An 11,836-nucleotide genomic window follows, 5' to 3' on the forward strand; every position below is an offset into this window, starting at 1 on the left:
GGGAAAAGAGACAAAACGGATGTCAGAAGAGATTCTGAAATTAGCTCTTGAATGGAGAGCATCTACAGCAAACGGAAGAAATGCTGAAATAAGAGAACAGACTAGTTCAAATGGTAGCTGGAGAAGACAGTACTAAAATGGAACGCGCAAAGATCTGGAGTTAGAAAACTAAGAGGGAAGAACACATATGGCATTTCTCAAGCTGAAAGAACTGAAGAAATTCAGGCCTCAAGTTGCCATGTTGAAGGATTCTGTAGGCGAAATGTTGAATGATGCAGGAAGCATCAAAAGGAGACGAGAGGAACACATAGCATCACTGTATCAGAAAGAATTGGTTGATGTTCATCCGCTTCATGCAGTGGCATGTGATCAAGAACCAATGGTATTGAAAGAAGTCAGGGCAGCACTGAAGGAATTCGTGAAAAACAAGGCTCCAGGAATTGACAGAATACCCATTGAAATGTTTCAACAAACAGATGTAGTGCTGGAGGCATTTACTCACTTATGCAAGAAATTTGGAAGACAGCTACCTAGTCAACTGACTGGAAGAGATATCTGTGTCCATTTCAAAGGAAGGTGATCTGACAGGATGTGGAGATAATTGAACAACATCATACACGAGTAACATCTTGCTGAAGATAAGTCAGAAAGGATTACAGCACTGCATTGACAGGGAACTTCCAAACTGCAAGCTGGGTTCAGAAGAGGATGTGGAATGAAGGATATAATTGCTGATGTCAGGTGGATCCTGGCTGAAAGCAAAGAATACCAGAAAGGCGTTTGCCTGTGTTTTATTGACTCTGCAAAGGCATTCAGCTGTGTTGATCATAACAGATTATGGATAACCTTGCAAAGAATGGGAATAACAGAAAGGATACTGCATGGTTTAAAATCAGGAAGCGTATACATCAGGGTTGTATCCTTTCGCCATACTAAATTCAATCTCTATGCTGAGCAAATAATCAGAGAAGGTGGACTGTATGGAGAAGAACAAGGTACCAGGATTGGAGGAAGACTCATTAACAGTCTGCAATACGCAGATGAAACAACTTTGCTTGCTGAAAGTAAAGATGACTTGAAGCACTTACTGATAGAAAGATAAAGGATACAGTCTGCAATCTGAATTATACCTCAACATACAGAAAACGAAAATTCACCACAACTGGATCAGTAAGCAACATTGTGATGGTTGTAGGAAAGATTGAAGTTGTCAAGGATTTCATTTTACTTGGATCCAAAGTCAACGCCCATGGGAGCAGCGGTCAGGAAATCAAACATTACATTACACTGGGCAAATCTGCAAAAGACCTTTTTAAAGTGCTGAAGAGCAAAGATGTCTCTTTGAAGAGTAGGGTGTACCTCACCCAATCTATGGTGTTTTCAGTTGCCTCATATGCTTGTGTGAAAGTCAAACAGTAAATAAAGAAGACAAGGAAGAGGTGATGCTTTTGAGTTGTGGTGTTGGCAGAGAATACTGGAAGCACCACGGACAACCAGAAGAACGAACAAATCTGTCTTCGAAGAAGTGCAGCCAGAATGCTCCTTGGAAACAAGAATGGCCAGATTTTGTGTCACCTACTTTAGCCATGTTGTCAGAAGGGACCGTTCCCTGGAGAAGGATACCCTGCTCGGTCAAGTGGAGGGTCTGCAAAGAAGAGAAAGACTCTGGAGATGGATTGACACTGTGGCTGCAACGACGGGCTCAAGAATAGCCAGAGGGTTGGCACAGGACCAGGTGGTGTTTCCTTCTATGGTCCGTGGGGTCGCTGTGAGTCTGAGCGGACTCTGGCGCCTAACAAGAGTGATCTTTACAGAAGCAAAGGCCAAGCCAGATGACCTGGGGTGGAGTTGATTCCAACTCACAGTGCCCCTAGAGGACTGAGGAAAACTGGCCCACCAGGTTTCCAAAACTGTAATCTTTATAGAAGCGGACTGCCATGTCTTTCTCCTGAGGAGAAGCTGGTGGGTTCAAACTGCCAACCGTTCACTTAGCAGCCAGATGTTTTAACCACTGTGCCACCAGGGCTCCGAATAATTTGTCTTAATGACCCAAGGAACTACAATGGAAATAAGAATTTCATATTTAAGACTTTTTTACCAGTGCATATCTCTAAGATTGTTCTTTTTATTATTACTGTTTTTTTTTTTTTTTTAATTAATTTCATTACTGTGCTTTGGGTGCAGGTTTACAAAGCTCATTCACATTTGATTTCATGGCCCCGCTAACCATCCCCAAGCCATGAAGACCTCTCCTCCCCTCTCCCTCTGCCTCCTCTATCTGTGCATTGCTGTGTGTCCAGCTTTCCCTCTGTGAGTGCTGCCCCTCTGATGTCTCATGGCCGATGGATCTAAGGGGTGCATCTCCCTAGGGTGGGTGGGTGCTGAATCACCCAGGGGTAGGTGTTCTGCATGCAGGTCTTTCCACCGTTGGGCTGATCTGAGAACGTTCTTAATAGCACTGTTCATAATTCAGCGAGGGTAAGAGCAACCACACAGCCACACGCTAGGCAATGGGTCATTGGTGGCAAGCTCTCTTTAATGGCAATGGCTAGTGTGGACTGACGTTTCAGTGAGCAAAGGAATCCTGTTTCAGGATGGTGGTTATCTGAGGAGCAGCGTATAGCGTTTCTCCCCACCTGCCACCATGTGCCCCCCATCCCAGCTTTGCGTTCTCTCCTGTCTTCTCCATCTTGTCCCTGTGCCACCAGTGTTCCTGACTAGCTGTGCCACTTGCATCCACCTGAGACACACACACCACCCCATGTCGCTCATGTCCACCTGGGACACACACATACCACCTCCTGCTCAGCCTCGTGTCTCCTTTGCTGCATGTTCCCCATACACCTGTCGTTGGAGCCCTGTTGACATCTGGCAAGTTGGCCTCAGGTTCTCTCCTTGTCCTCTGAGCATTACCACGTGTTGACTGTCCCATTTGATTATAACCAGGTCTCAATTATGGCTCCTTGAGGTGGGCCTGTGGCATCTTTCCCAGGCGTGTCCTCAGCCTACCTCTGGACACCTGTGAGGACACAGGACAGGTGTTGTACTAAACTGCTCTGTCTGGCTTCCGTGCAGTGGGGATCCCCACCATCCGGTGGTGCGGGGCGGAGGGTGACTACAACGTCATGGTGATGGAGCTGCTGGGGCCGAGCCTGGAGGACCTCTTCAACTTCTGCTCGAGGAAGTTTAGTCTCAAAACCGTCCTGCTTCTCGCTGACCAGATGGTAAGAGTAACAGGTGACAGTAGGGAGCCTGGTCTGTGTACCTGTCAGCCTGAGTTAGTGGGACCCTCACCTCAGTCAGTGGGGACTGGGCAGTTCAGTCGGGGGACCCAGCAGTGGAGATGCCCAGTTAGTGTTTGTTGGTTCAAGAAATTTTTCAGTTGCTGTTGGTTTAGTTTTTATGCCTATTAATGTTTGGGGAGAGGATGGAAATTGACTTTTGATTGATTTGGTTTGAAGGTCCACTGTCATGGCCTCGGTGTTCACGTTGTAGGTCTCCTGCTGGTCTTGGGAACACGTTGGATCTCTAGGAGGACTTTGTGGTGTTTGAGTGGATTCTTGGGTGCAGTGTCAGTAGTACAGACTGTTGGCAGGTGGCCTACTGTCTGTCTGTCCACCCACAGCCTGTGCAGGGGCTGAAGGCTGTGTGGGAAGGGCCTTGGGGTCAGTTCAGTGACTACCCTTTAGCAGTTAGTGCTCTGTTCCTAACGGGTGGAGAGTGTGGGACACGAGTCTGGCTCTTGGTCGACTCGCTTCCTTCTGCCAGGCCTGGAGGCTCACCTCCTGCCTTTGCTCTTTGCCTGTAGATCAGTCGCATTGAATACATCCATTCAAAGAACTTCATCCACCGAGACGTGAAACCAGATAACTTTCTCATGGGGCTGGGCAAGAAGGGTAACTTGGTCTACATCATAGACTTTGGGCTGGCCAAGAAGTACCGGGACGCCAGGACCCACCAGCACATCCCTTACCGCGAGAACAAAAACCTCACCGGGACTGCACGATATGCCTCCATCAACACCCACCTTGGGATTGGTGAGCCTGGGGAGGGGCAACCATGCCCCGTACTGGCCGAGCCCAAGGCACTCCTACTCTGTGCAGCTTGTGGGTCTAGAAGCTGCTGTCAAGTCTAGCAGGCAGCTGCGACTTGGTGGCTGTGGGCAGCGTGATTTGGAGGGTTTCTGGAGGCTGACTGTCCTGATGTTCTCTTGACTTTGCTGCTCAGCGGGGTGTGGGGTTTCCTTAGAGCACAGAAAGGGTCACTCGTTGGAAGCAGAACCTCCTATGTCCGTGACAGGCGTCCTGCTCGTTAACGTCTTCGCCAACTCTCGTTCTCAGCGTTTGCAATCCGCAGCCGTGCACGGGGCCATCCTTCACGCCGCCTCTCCTCTCCTTTCCAGAACAATCCCGACGGGACGATTTGGAATCCCTGGGCTACGTGCTAATGTACTTCAACCTGGGCTCTCTCCCCTGGCAGGGGCTGAAGGCTGCGACCAAGAGACAGAAATATGAAAGGATTAGTGAGAAGAAAATGTCCACTCCCATTGAGGTGTTGTGTAAAGGCTACCCCTGTAAGTCTTCCAGCCTGTCCTACCACCTAAGGTGACCAGGCCTGGACTCGCTGGGCTCAGCCTCCCAGATGGTTCTGCCTATACCTTCTGTTGGAGGGGGTCCCTCACGCCACCATCCATGGAAGCGGGGAGGGACGGTGCTGCGTGCCACACCCAGCAACCTCTGCTCTCACTGAGAGCCTGTGGGCTGGTCGCCGAGGCGCTGGGAGACAAGCCGCCAAGGCAGCTTCAGACCAGCCTCTCGCCCTCATTCTCTGGATGGATGGTTGGCAGGTGATGCTCCAGGTGGCCCCGGCCATCCTTTATCTAATGGCAGCTTTATCCCTAGCTGGCTTCTAGAGCCAAAACTTGGTGTGTTTCCTTTGCTCTGTGGGGCACCCTTGGCTTGGCACCCTAGATGAGACTTGGCTGCTCTTTAAGTGTGGGTGTTCAGCACTGCCGGAGGCTGGCTGGTGCTTAGACCGCGTGTCTCCTGGCCCAGGCTCTGAGCAGCTCGGGGCACGCAGCGGCACTCTGCCCGGGCTTCAGCTGGTCAGCAGTGAGCGTCCGTTTTCTTGTTTGCAGCTGAGTTTGCCACGTATCTGAATTTCTGCCGCTCATTGCGTTTTGACGATAAGCCTGACTACTCGTACCTGCGACAGCTCTTCCGGAACCTGTTCCACCGCCAGGGTTTCTCCTATGACTACGTGTTTGACTGGAACATGCTGAAATTTGTGAGTTTATTACTTCCCGGTGTGTGATGGGCTGCCCATTCCCCAAAGGTGTCGGTTTCGCGCTCCGCACCCCGTCTGACCTGCAGCTGCAGTTGAGGTTCAGGTTTGCCACAGTGGGCACCAGCTCCTTTGCTCGGTGGTGAAGCTCGGTTGCCCTGAGGCTGGAGCTCCTTTGGTGTCTGCCTGGGGCTGCTGAGCTGGGCTCCCACCTGAGTGCTGATCTTCAGCCGAGAAGAGCTTTTGTTGTCGAGATGGATCCTGAGAGCCTCCAGGGCTTCAGGCCCTGTGCCCAGGGAGGAAACAGTGGTCCTTCTGAAGGAGGTTGGACTCGGCCTGGAGCGAGGTGCTGTGGTGGGGGTCTGCTGTGGTGGGGTTTCTGTTCAAGACTGCCTGTTCCCCTCGTGTCCCGTCTGTGCTTGAGGTCCTCGCCATGTGCACACTGGCCGGGCAGGAACCACAGCGTGTGGCGGCCCGAGCCCCGCTGCTTCCTCTGCACTAGGCAGCTGCTGCTGGGCGGGGTGGGAGCGAATTCGCACAGCCTGGCCCGCTGCCTGAGTTGCCCTTAGTGGGACTTGCACTTCTGTCGGAAACCGTGTCCCATGCAGTTACCAGCTGCAAGCAGAAGTGAGCCGCTTTCCAGGGTGGAGAAGTTGTTTAGTGAGGCATAGAGCCCCTTCAGAGGGAGCAAAACAGGAAATCCTGTCAGATGCCCGCAGGGCACAGGGGCTAGAGGCAGGCCGCCTGTGTGGCCAGCTCCCCAAGACCGGAGGTGGTTCTTCAGTTACTCCTTGGCCTCTGGGCGGGGCAGGCGAGTGCGCTCAGAGGTCAGAGCAGCAGGAGCCTCTTCCCTGTGTAGCAGCATTTAAAGGGTATCCTCGGTGGTGGTGCCTCAGGTTGCACCAGAGCCTAGGCCCTTGGGTGGACTGTCCTTCCTGAGCCTCTGTTCTGAGTCCAGCATCACAGCCCCTCACAGCAGTGGGCATCCCTTTACTGTAAGGAGCTGAAGGCCCTGTCAGGGGCTGTTAACCTGCTCTGTCTTGTAGTGTGACTGCAGCCAGTGGGCGTTTGTCGGGGAGAGAGGGGGCCAGGAAAACATTTATGAAAGCAGGTGGTGGGTAGGATTTGGCCTAAGGGCCGTAGTTATCGGAGCCTGCTTTATGGGGCTGACAGAACACAACCTTTGGTGTGGTAGGTGTCTTAGGTTGTCTGTTTAAGATAGCCACGCATTTGGTTTGTTCATGGGTGTTTGTGTTGGCGCAAACTTAGTTAGAAGGCACCCAGCCTCCCGGCTCCAGCTGGCTGCCCTCTCTTCCTGTGCGTGTACACACTTGTGGCATTGCCCTCAGCCCCGCCCAGCAGCCTGGTCTGGGCCCTGCGTGGTTCAGGCCCATTGCTGGCCTCAGACTGTTTCCTGCCTCTGCCTCCTCTTCCCTCTTCATGGCTCATGAGAATCTGAAGGTTCTAGTTGAGAATCTGGGCTCCAGGGACAGCAGTGTTCACTGATATGGAGGAGGGGGCTCAGAAATTCCCACCCTGGGGCCTTCCCACAGCCACTGCCAGGGATGGAGATCAGGAGACCAGGGATCAGAAGACAAGACCATGCCCATTGTCCTGGTGTGGGGACCCCATCTGGCGGGCTGTGTCTCCATGGAGACCTCATAGATAGGCTTGCACTCAGGGCCCCTGGTGTTTTCTTGAGCTGCCACCAAAACTGTTGCGTCTTGTTCTCACCTTCCCTCTTAGGGCGCCAGCCGGGCTGCTGACGATGCTGAGCGAGAACGCCGCGACCGAGAGGAACGGCTGAGACACTCCCGGAATCCAGCCACCCGGGGCCTGCCCTCCACCGCCTCAGGCCGCCTGAGGGGGACACAGGAAGTGGCTCCCCCCACGCCCCTCACCCCTACCTCACACACTGGTGAGTGGTCCCCAGCCAGGAGGTATCAGGGTTGGTGTCCATAGTGCCTATCAGTCTCTGAGTGTGGGACCCTGGGTGAGCAGACTGTGGCTCTTTGTCTCAGGCCTGGCTGAGGCTGCTTCTCCAGAGACCCATTCCTGGGGCCAGTGGTAGTTCTTGCTACGTGGACTCCCATGAGCCTTCAGTGCCCACCCCTTCTAGAGGTCCTTTCTCCCCGCCAGAGCGCGGGGCACACCCTGGTGCCGTCTGCTGTTCTGGTCTACCATGGTGTCCAGGGTGGGGCTAGACTCTGGAGCTTCAGCCACAGGGTAGCGAGGTCCCTGCCGACATGGTTTCCAAAGGCCCCAGAAACCCCTGGTGCTGGGCATAGGCAGGGGCCTCACGGCCCGCTCTCCCTCCGGCAGCGAACACCTCTCCGCGGCCTGTGTCCGGCATGGAGAGAGAGCGGAAAGTGAGCATGAGGCTGCACCGCGGCGCCCCCGTCAACGTCTCCTCGTCCGATCTCACAGGCCGGCAAGATACCTCGCGCATGTCAACCTCACAGGTGTGGTTCTCGGCAGCCCAGCGGGGGGGGCCCTGCTTGGCCGGACCAGAGCAGAGGGGCGCTCTCCTCCCTCCCTCGCTCGTGCGCTCCGCCTCCTACCCTCGTCTTAGTGACCATGACCTGCGGGGGCAGTTGTGCTCCTGCTTGCTGTTTGGCCCTTTGCTGGAGGGCCTCAGAGAGAGCCAGGCCTCAAGGGGCAGCTCCCCTAATTCTGAGCAGGGCCTGGGTCTGTGTGACCCTTGGCCCCAGGTCTGTGTGCCCATCAGTGTGTCTCACTGAGGCCACAGTGTCACAGGCACATGTTTGCCTTTGGGGAACTTTCCTCGTGTGAACCTGCTGGGACATGGACAAGGTCCCCAGCCGGGTGTGGAGGGCAGAGGCTGAGTGAGGGGCACTGTGTTCCAGCCCTGAGGACACTGTTGCCAGGGGACTGGCCTGTCCTGGCAGCGAGGGCACACATCATCAAGCTTTCCTCTGTGGTGCACTCACCCTGGGGCCCACCCACCCCAGGACTCACCTACCCTGATATGCACCCACCCTGGGGCATACCCACTCTGGGACTCACCCATCCCCCAGGGCACACCCACCCCCAGGGCTCACCCACCCCTCTGGGGCTCACCCACTGCAGGCTGTGCTCCACCTGCTCTTGTAACCGCCCGCCTCTGCTCATGTTCCTGCTCTTGCTTGTCGTCACCGTCTTAGTCATCTAACGTGCCACTTCTAGCAGATGGGCGGTCTTTTGCTCACAGAGCTCTCGGGCTGCCCATTGATCGGTTAGGGCCCGGGTCATGCCTGTGGGCAGCCCTCTTGGCCGTCTGGGGTTGACAGAGTAGAGCCCAGACCTCCTGTGGCCCTGCCGGTTGTGGCTATGGCCGTCATGGTGTGTTGCCAAGGGCAACAGGGGGTTAGGAAGTGGAGACCTGGCCCCGCCGCTGGCCCTGCAGCCCTGTAGGCACCTGCTCCCTGCCGGGGTGCTACTGCATCGGAGCATGCCTTTGGGTGACCTTTCTCAAGCAAAACAAGCGGCCCAGCTAAGACTTGTGACTTGCTGGCACTTCTACCGGCAACAGACTTGCTGCCAAGGGGGCTGAGGAGGCCCATTGGCTGAGGAGCTTTTGCTGATCCGTTGTGAATCATGGTGCCTAATGGCTTCAGCAGGTTAATGAGCTAAGGGTCTCTTGTTGGGTGCCCCTGGAACGGGCTCTCCCACAGCCCCCCGACTCCCACCCTCCTCACCATAGGGTGTAGATGTGGCCTAGTGGTTCTCTTTCCTCGGATCCAAGATTCAGGAGTTGGTGCAACCAGGAGCAAACGTGGCCCACAGAACCCAGCACTCCCTGCTTCCCCAGGCCTGGAGACCCCAGACCCTCCTCACCTGTAGCATAGGGCCCGAGAAGGACCGGCCTCGTTGAGGGCAGCAGCGTTTAGTGGGTCTGGCAGTGTCACGTCAGGAGATGGGGGCCTGGGTCCTCTGGAAGCTGGTGTATGGGGTCTGTGTCTGTGTTCAGGGCTCAGTCATGCATCTCTGCTCTTCCTTATTTTACGTCAAGAGAGATTTGGGGGGTCGGGGGTGGCCTTGATTTGTGGCATTGTCGCTCTGAAGCAAGCATCCTAACTTTAGCGCTTACATCCCGTTTCTGCCAGGTTCTCTCCTCATCACCTTCAGGGTGGGGTGCTTTCCCTTAGAAGAGCTGCGGTGTGGTCCCTGCAGACCTACCCCTGTGGCTCTTCGGCTGCCTTTCTGCCCAGGGTCAGCACAGCACCTCCCAGGTTGTGCCTCCCGACACCGTGAGTCGGGCCCTAGTTTGAATCCCAACGGGAACAGGAGGGTTTCCTCTGGACCAGCTCTCGGCCATCCTCGGCCGTGACCTGCCCTGCTTGTGGCATCTGTAGTCTTCATTCAGACCCGCAGAAGGTTGAAGGGTGAAGTAGACGAGGCGGGATGCAGGACGACTGGGATCCCCGTGGATGGGTTGAGCTGTCCTATAGCTGTGGTCTTGGCTTCCTGCACACAGGTGGTGGGGGTCACAGCCTGAGGAGAAGCAAGGCCACAGGCTGGGCCTCACCTGAGTTCTGGCAGGTGTCAGTGCAGGGTCACCTGGATTCGTGGAGGCTGAGTGCCAGAGCTGGCTGAAGCAGGCCAGGAGACTGGTGTCCCTTCCCCATTCCACTCAAGGCAGCTGGCTCAGTCCTGGCTCTGGCCCGAGTGTGACACAGGCCTCTGCTGTTAGGACTTTGTGTGCCCTAACGGGCCACTGGTCGACAGTCTGGGTTCTCAGAGGGCTTCCATAACTCATGCTGCCCATGGAGTGCCTCCCAGCTTTTGACTGTAGAGTGTGTGTTTCTGGGCTGCGTGGCCTGGTTCCCAGCCATAGCTGCCTCAGCAGGACTGTCTGCTGCTTGTGGGGCCTGCCCATCGGGATGCCCAGCCTTGCCACCCAGCAAGGGTCAAGTGTGAGGAGAGTGGGGGCTCTGTCCTGCTCACGTCTTTTTGACATGGCTGTAGAGGGGGCTACGGCTGCTCTCTCGGGAGAGGCCTGCACAGGTGAGAGCCGCTGGTGAGGGTGGGCCAGGCGGGCACGTGACCCGAAGTCTGCCGGCAGTGTGGACTGGGTGAGGAGCTGGTGCCTTTGAAATCGGGCTGACTAGGCAGTCAGGGGCCGGACCTCACAAGCCAGCGGCCACTTACCAATGGCTGTCTTTTCCCCACCTCAGAATAGCATTCCTTTTGAACACCACGGCAAGTAGCCGCTCGTCTCCCGTGGAAGGCAGCACCGGTGAGTGTGTTGGTGTCTGGGCCAGTCTGGGTGGACAGCAGGATGCCCGCCTGCCCACCCACAGGTCTGCAGGCAGGCCAGGCTTGCATGCCAGGTGCTGAGGCCACGTGGTGTCTCTGCTGGTCTGTCCCTCTGGGGGTCCCCATGTGGTGACTCCGAGGCCTCCCGGTCAGGGCCGTGCTGCTCCAGGGGCTCCCAAGTTGCAGAGATGCTGCCTGTGAAGCAGAGGCCCCCACTGTCTGCCCATCTGCTCTTGTGGCTCCAGTTGGAGATAAGTGGTGTGGCCTCGCTCCCCGGGAGCGCTCCTGCTCAGCCCATGGAGCCTTGCCACGTTCGGTGCTTACTCTCCACCTTCTTTCCTGTCGCCTCGTCTCCTTTCTCTGCAAACTCACGCTCTGCCCAGCCGTCTCGTCCACGCAGCTGTTGTCTGCATTAGCCAGCACCCCACCCCACATGCTGCCATGGTGCATGGCGCCCTCACTGTCGCCGACCTTGGCACCACGCACGCTTGCTCCTTCCTGGCGGAGGACTCGCGGCTTCTGTTGGTTTTAGCAGCTGTAGGACCCGCTGTGGCTTCACTGGATGTGAGGTTGGGGAGTCTCGGTGCAGCTGCCTCACTCTGCCCCTGGGCTATCACAGTGCCACACAGGCCTGTGCCTGTCCCCAGAAGTCAAGTCACTTTCCAGGGACCTTTGTGCCTGTGGCTTCTTGTCGAGAGCCCTTCTGATGGCTCCTTCCCCCGTTCGCATGCTGCCTCCTCCTCCCTGTCTGTCTCTGAGCAACATCCAGGCAGTGGGGCAGTGCATTCGAAGTGGGCAAGCAGCGACCGTGCATCCCTGGGGCTGTCAGTGTGTGTACCAAGGGCTGGTGGGAAGAACCAGCCAACTCTGACTGTGTGTGTGTGTGTGTGTGTGCGCGCACGCGCACGTGCGTGTACACATCGGGCTGGCGGGGCAGACCGGCCCACGCTGATGCTCTCTGTCCTTTGGCTCCGACAGATTCCCGGTCGGGTGGCGTCCAGCGGTCTTCAGTCTGCCGTGCACCGGTGAGCCGCTCTGTGCCGCGAAGGGCAGACATGCATGGCTGATCTTCTCTGTACCAATGGCTTCTAGTGACGCGCCCCGACCTAGAGCAGGAATGTTAACACCGGAGCTCTCCAGGCCACTCACCCAGTGACGTGCACGGGACACACACACAGACTGTAGATGGACAGGCGCCACGTGCTGCCAGCGCCAGGGGCCGCGGCCTGCCGTGAGCTCAGTCACCAACTGGGAGGGGCGTGAGCGCGGGAGACCGCACCTACCGCGAGTCTTT

General features: G+C 56.1%; 1 protein-coding gene across 1 annotated transcript in view; it reads left to right on the forward strand.

The window, feature by feature from the left end:
• CSNK1D (casein kinase 1 delta) overlaps positions 1-11,571 on the forward strand; it is a 32,297-nt gene extending 20,726 nt beyond the window's left edge. The window contains exons 3-9 of the mRNA XM_007959556.2: positions 3,076-3,224; positions 3,809-4,037; positions 4,403-4,573; positions 5,138-5,286; positions 7,030-7,201; positions 7,606-7,745; positions 11,521-11,571. Coding sequence (XP_007957747.1) covers positions 3,076-3,224; positions 3,809-4,037; positions 4,403-4,573; positions 5,138-5,286; positions 7,030-7,201; positions 7,606-7,745; positions 11,521-11,571 — 1,061 coding nt within the window. The remainder of the gene's footprint in view (positions 1-3,075; positions 3,225-3,808; positions 4,038-4,402; positions 4,574-5,137; positions 5,287-7,029; positions 7,202-7,605; positions 7,746-11,520) is intronic.
• The last annotated feature ends 265 nt before the right edge of the window (positions 11,572-11,836 follow it).

Source organism: Orycteropus afer, unplaced genomic scaffold (genome assembly GCF_000298275.1).
Source record: "Orycteropus afer afer isolate SDZICR_OR568_19922 unplaced genomic scaffold, OryAfe1.0 scaffold00018, whole genome shotgun sequence".
Classification (NCBI taxonomy): domain Eukaryota; kingdom Metazoa; phylum Chordata; class Mammalia; order Tubulidentata; family Orycteropodidae; genus Orycteropus; species Orycteropus afer.